Genomic DNA, 6,671 nt, shown 5'->3' with positions numbered 1-6,671 from the left:
GGTGCAGGCTCACTGGTGACGACTTTAGTGGCAGTCAAGGCAGATGGCCCAGGGTGAGGCTGATAATCAAGCTGCTTTCCTCACCCTAAAGCCTCAAGTTACAGCCTTATCCTTGCAGGTGGCCTAAATAATCAGTATTATCATTGCTGTGCATGTAGCTGGATAAATTAGATGATATTTTCCCCCTGTGGCTGAGAGAGAAACACTGGATTAGTTTGTAAATCATATAATGGCTTTAAAACAACAAAGACTTGGAGGGTCCACAGATCCCTATAAGGGAAAGGTACACTTTTCTGTAAAGCGGTTCCAAGTTTTGGATGGAACTTGATCTTTGGTGGTTAAATAGACCCATGTTCTTTAAACATGATAGCTAAAGCTTAACAATGGACTCTCAATCATTTATCAATTCAGTCATTAATTTGGGTTTGTAGAAGATAAATGGACCAGTTACGCTCTGACATGTCATATCGTGACCATTTACGCAGCAGTGGAATAATTATTTTTGTCCCTCTTCGCTCATCTCAACATGTCCACTAAACAGTACAAACATGGGAACTCAGGGAAGATTTTCCCCTTGAAATCCAGACCCATGATTTACGGGAATTCCCACACCGAGACTGCTGGTGAAAACTCCCTGCAACTCCCTCCCCGTGAGAGGCGCCGACACCTTGCGCGCAGCGGCATGAACGCGCAATGGCGTTTGGCGGGAAATCCCTAAAAAGACACCTCCTGCGGATATTCCCCAAATCTCGCCGCGTTCCCGCCGCAGCCAACTGTCACGGTGTTAAATGATGGGCTTCATGTAGACCTGCAGATGCGACCATTTAAACCCCCGAAGAGGCGAATTAAACTGTGTGCAAAATAAGTCCCGTTGGGCGTCAAGGCGCATGCCGTGCCCACGCATTTGCCTCCCCGTTGGAACAACAACGTGCACAAGCCTTCCTTCGCTCACAATCCTTCTCTGGTGGCGCAGCGCCCCTAGCGGTGACTTGCAACACCGTTTCTTTGAAATGGCCCAGTTCTCCGCTGAGCGGCTGTTCATGCCAACTGCGTGACCTCATGCACATATTAACCTGAGGTCAGGAGCGTGCGTGAGCATGGTTTTGTGTTGAATACATTTTCTCAATTTGGGTTCTAATAAAGGTTAATTGTATTGAGGTGCGCAAGAATGTTATTAAATCATAATAATGTTAATAAACTATGCTATTAAACCGCAATCTACACTCCTAAATTATTTAAAATAAATAAAATCATAATAAAATCACCCAACCTACTGCAGATTATGTGTGCTACTCTAACGCTTATGCAACTCTCAGTTGTATTAAAATGCTTTGCTAATGCAAAGTAGGCCGATCAGTAGTCGCCTGCAATGACATAAAAGGTGTAATAAAAACAAGCGTCTGATTCCTGTTCTGCAGGTTTGAGGGTCGAGACAGTTTACGTGCTGGTGATCGCTGTTGTTCACTTCCCTCTTACAGTCAGCAGCATGACTTCTCGGAAACCCTTCAGCTGCTGTATGGCGCCTGGTGCGACGTGCGCATGCGCCAACACTGTAAAAGAGTAACGGTTAAAAATGTCTGTTTCCTCTGATAGGGATATTTATTTCAGGGAATGCTGTTTCATGCAGGAAGTTTCACTGTCCAGAATGGTTAGAAAAGACATCCAATGCATTAAATATATCCAAAACATATCGTGATGGATAAATCGCCTCTTTGAGCGGATATTTTTTACAGCGTGGCGTTCAGGGGAAAACCCACGGTCGTTCTATAAAAGCCAGAACTGGCGAGCTGCTGTTTAGTTCGCGAACTTCTTGTCACCTCAGCGTCTCAAGAACTGGACTATTCTGTAAACTCGGATTATATTCCTTTGATGAACGGATCACACAAGGAAAGCCAGCAAGTGAGTCGATATTAATTCATCAGTTCTATTTGCATGCGACGTCTCATATTTAAGATGTGCAAATAAATAGTAAATTCAGGAATAGCGTTATCTAATAAGTAAATCTCGGACGTCCGACCGATTTATATGCGATACTTTTGAATGTTCTGGACCATAATATGGTGAACAAACCTTTATTATAATGCGATTATTTCCATCTCCAAAACATAACTATCTTGCATTGCAGCTAAAATTAACGTTTGGTTTATCCGTGCACATTTAGCTCCACATGTTTTCTTAAAGTGTGAATGTCCGAGGTTGCGAATTTTAAAGGAAAAAGTCGAAAAAATAAAACCGAGTTTTGTATTATTGGAGTAATTTTTAAATTGGCGTGCACCTAAACGCCCCACAGTCGCCCGCGCGCCCCCACCGTGAACTCGGCTCCCTCATCCGCCCCCACGCACAGCGGTGCGGTACAGATGTTTTTCCTGTGCTGCTGCTCGTCGTCTAAAAGTCGCCTTTTCTGAACTCTCAGGCAAACATGCCCGTATCGAGGTTGAGGATGAGGCCGTGGCTGGAGAGGATGATCAACTCGGACACCATCGAGGGTCTGAAATGGGTCGACCAGGTGAGGGCGCTTCTGCTCCGTCTATAAGACGCGCACTGGAGTCCTCTGAAAAGTTGTACTCAATATTTCCATTCGTGTTTTTGCAGGCGAAAACAATGTTCTCCATCCCATGGAAGCATGCAGCCAGGCACGGATGGGAGATCGAAAAAGATGCCAACCTGTTTAGGATGTGGGCCATCCACACAGGTGAGCACCTCATCACCCGACCTGCGAAGAAAAAGCAGACAGGAGACCTTTATTAAGGAAAACTATATCTGCAGGGAAATACGTGGAGGGCCAAGCAAATGACCCCAAGACGTGGAAAGCCAACTTCCGCTGTGCTATGAACTCGCTGCCCGACATCACAGAGGTGAAAACCATGAGCGTTAACAAAGGCCACCAAGCCGTGCGCGTTTTCAAGATGCTGCCTGCGGTCTCAAAATGTAAAGGTGAGACAGGAAGTGAGCAGACTTTACATCACCGCCGTGCAGTGTGGCTTGCACACAATGAGCCGTTTGTGATTTTTACTGAGTCCTCATTTTTTGTCTGCACAGATAAGCGACGCAAGGCCAAGGAGGTGCGCAAGAGGAAGGTAGCTAGACTCACTGGCTTATTTTAGACACCCTAGTTCCCACCTGCTTTAACTACAAGCTGTCATTGCCCTCCAGTTTTTCTAAATGTGATTGAATGTCTTCCCCAGAGAGTTGTCCTCAAGACCGAGGAAGACACAGAGGACAGCAGCGACGCTCAGTCCTCCACAGATGAGTTGACAACACAGGACCTGTCACCCCAGGACAACGTAGTCGACAGCACAGTGAAAACAGAGCAGCCAGGTAAACAACCAAAACGCGGCGCCAGATCAACTTCCTGTTTGTCTCCGCTCGTCTCTGCCACTAAAACAACCGCTTGTCTTTGTCTCTGCAGAGCTCAGATTCGACCCCCAGGAGGAAGTCCCTGACTTTTCCTTGTCCGTTGAAGTCACCGACTTCAATCTGACCAACTTCTGCCAAAGATTTGAAGTTTCGCCAGAGCACAGTTCAGGTGAGAGGACGACCTAGATTAAAAGTATCTGGTGTATGACCAAGATGGATCCTATGGAGATGCTCACGCCCTTCTGTCGTCTCTCTCTCTCTCCCTGCTGTGATCCTCCAGAGGATGAGGCCGCCAACATCATTGAGGTGAGCACCGTCTCTGGCTCCTTCTCGTACTAGCGTGCGCATTTCATTGACAGGAATCCCCATGTCTGCCTGCTTTTGTGTACCATGATACTCAAATCTCACAGTTTGATTGCTAAAGACTGCACACTCAGCCCGGTTCTGCTCTTTTTAGCTATGTAAGGAGTTGGAGCGAGACTCGTGGCTGACAAACAGTTCATACGGCAGCAGCAGCGGGTTCCTGACCAATGAAGCGTGCACAAGCCCAGGGAGCCAGTGGAGTGAGTCTTCTTCAGGTAAACGCTAGCTAATTGAGTCCCGCGAACCACCAGCGTTTAGCTTAGATAACGCAGCTGCGATGCGTCTTTAGCCGTCACCCTGACTTTGCATTCCCTCTTCGTCCCGCAGGCGAAGACCTAGAGGAGGTGCCGCAGTACACCATTTTGGGGACAGAGTTCTCCAGCGACTTGTGGAGCTGTTTCAGCTCACAGTTGCACCACATGCTCTGAAAGCTACTGGACAGTCTGAGACACTGCACTGACTGGACATTACAGCTGTCTTCCTGTCACGTTGCCATCCCATTCCTTTGTCAGGAAGCCTCTGCACCTTATTTAAGGAGTCTTCTTTAGCTCACCTCCACCCACCAAGCAATCTCCATATGTCTTAAAGCATGTGTTTTAATGCAGTTTGTTTGCTGTTTCCTCTGTTTCCTTTACACTGGATAAACAGCAACAGAGCCCACCACCATGTATACAGTCGTGAGCTCGTGCTCAGTTAACTCAATCAGACATTTTCAATTTTCACTCTCCGCTTTCGTCAAAAGTCAAACTTAAAGGGATTCTCAGAACTGTTTCAGTACTAAGTTGTTGTAAATATTGTATTTTTTGTAGATAGCTGTGTTTGTTTTTGTAAAATAAAGAAAAACTGTCAATCTTGCGCTTTTTGTGGATTCACTTTTATTGGTGTAGCATCAACAACTTTACATGAAGGGATATTTTCCCACAGGTCGACTGCTGAGCTGCGGTTCTGCAGTCATTTACAAGTCCCTTTATTTCTTTTGACACAAACTGCCTTTTATGGAGAATAAAATAAAATTCTGGAGTTAACTCTGACGCCCTTCGACACGGCCCGGCTGACCTCGCCGCCAGGCCGGATTTGTGCTTGCAGACGCCACACGTTGACTGAAGAACCCCTGGAGGCGCACGAATGGTGAAACTCCTGGTTTTAAATCGAAGCAAATTCGTCATTCGTTGCTGAGCGTGTCAAACTCTCAGGCCCATCCCCCCACCCTCCTTCCTCCACGCCCTGATCTGCCCGCAGACGTCGAGAAGCGGGCTGGTCCTCCTAAAAGGGAAAAGAAAGGCAACATTGGTGAACGGGCCCATTCCTGCACTCATGATAAAGCTTTTTACATCGGTCAGAACTCGAAGAGTTAAAGATCCGCTCGTTTGTGGTCGTGTATGTTTTTTTAAAAAAAGGTTAAAAAGCTAAAAAAGCCGATAAGAGACAGCGAAAAGCTGTCAGCACAATAAACTGTCCGACACCTGATTGTGATGCATTTACAGTGGTTTTATGGACGCCAGTAATGTCAATAAACCTGTTAGAAACACCGATGACCCGTTTCAGGTCCGCTGCGTGTCCTCAGAACACCCGTGGAGGGACCCGGGACCCTCCAGCTGCTGTCGTCAGTGTTTATTCCCATTCATCATCCACCCTTCAACATGTTTAAGCGTCGGAGCGCTTTGTTCCAATGGAACGTTTCAATGTATCTTTGTTTTTGATGCAAAACTCAGGATTTCCTGTGTGGCAGGACACAAGATATTAGAACTTTGGTTCCCCTACACCGTGTAGACGGTTGGTAACCACATACGGGCCTGCTCTGACTGCATGTGCATCTATCACTCCCGTGCACGAGGCCTCTGTATTGATCCAAGGCTGTGGTTCTGCAGCTTATCTGCCTGGCTCAATCAAAGGTCTGTTGAACCCTTGTCACCTACCTATCCACTCTCAAACCGGACCCCTTCTCCCCTGCCTGGACCCACCAGCTTCACCTGTGTAATAAACCAGTAATAAACCTAAAACCCAGTGAAGACCTGAATATAGTTCGACATGATCCTGTTTCCCAAAACCTCAGAATAATTCTTCTTTCTGTTACGATACACAAGTGCCTTACATAGCTGCCTTTCACCGGCCCGAGTACAGTTAAAGAAAAACAAAAAACTTTATGTACATGTTGTCTTTATCAAAGATTAAAGGAAGAATGCAAAGAAGTAAAATGTATTGACAGTTGTTGTGACATTGTTGCTCCATCACTCACATGTGCTTCAAAAAGAGAAAAGATGTGTGTGTGTGTTTATGTGGGTGCGTGTGTGTGTGTGTGTGTGTGTGTAAGTGTGGGTAGGTGGACCTAACCCTAACCCATTTTGAAGAAAATTTTGTTTGGTGCTTTCCATCATGGGGAGTTACAAGATTTCTGTCACAAGTTGACTGTAGTCAGCTCAGGAAAGTAACTCCCCCCCCCCCCAGCTTCCCCCCCCCCCCCCCCCCCCCCCCCCCCCGCCCTCACACACACACACACACATTTTACTCTTGCGACAGTGACACGACACTCAGAGCTCATTACATTAGATCTGGCTTTTCTGCTTATTAACAGAAAATTAGTGGCCAATGAAATAAAAATAAAACATATAAATAAAAAAAAGACCCTTCCACAACACAAGCCGAGCCCATAAACTGAAACAAGTGCTATGAGTGGCATCTTCACGCTGTCTGCGCAGATCCCAGTCACACTTTTTAAATGTGAAATCCACAACAAAGTGCAAATAGAAAACTCTCCATTTAAATGCAATCACAGCTTCTCTTTTATGTCGCACAATCTTCGCTCGTTTTGAGGCACAAAAATTGGAGGGGCAAACTTTCAGGACCTTGCTGTGATAACAAGTGTAAAAGGTGAACCACATCTGAATTTCTAACTCCTTTTGTACCACAGTTATTTACAGGACTTAAACTTCAAACAGCCATCGTGGATCCGA

General features: G+C 46.1%; 1 protein-coding gene and 1 long non-coding RNA gene across 2 annotated transcripts in view; one reads left to right on the top strand and one right to left on the bottom strand.

The window, feature by feature from the left end:
* Positions 1-1,762: 1,762 nt before the first annotated feature.
* On the top strand, positions 1,763-4,575 carry irf1b (interferon regulatory factor 1b). The gene is made up of 10 exons (XM_003971006.3): positions 1,763-1,899; positions 2,414-2,506; positions 2,593-2,692; positions 2,767-2,934; positions 3,040-3,077; positions 3,186-3,318; positions 3,410-3,526; positions 3,638-3,663; positions 3,815-3,935; positions 4,048-4,575. Exons 1-10 carry the CDS (start codon positions 1,870-1,872, stop codon positions 4,146-4,148), a joined length of 927 nt encoding a protein of 308 aa, XP_003971055.2. The 5' UTR covers positions 1,763-1,869; the 3' UTR covers positions 4,149-4,575.
* LOC105417470 (uncharacterized) overlaps positions 4,573-6,671 on the bottom strand; it is a 9,234-nt gene continuing 7,135 nt past the window's right edge. The window contains exon 2 of the long non-coding RNA XR_965124.2: positions 4,573-4,983. This is a non-coding gene — a long non-coding RNA (uncharacterized lncRNA). The remainder of the gene's footprint in view (positions 4,984-6,671) is intronic.

The sequence above is a fragment of the Takifugu rubripes genome, chromosome 15 (assembly GCF_901000725.2).
Source record: "Takifugu rubripes chromosome 15, fTakRub1.2, whole genome shotgun sequence".
Lineage (NCBI taxonomy): Eukaryota > Metazoa > Chordata > Actinopteri > Tetraodontiformes > Tetraodontidae > Takifugu > Takifugu rubripes.
Note: the sequence above shows the minus strand (reverse complement) of the source record. Positions and strands in the feature narration are given on the sequence as shown.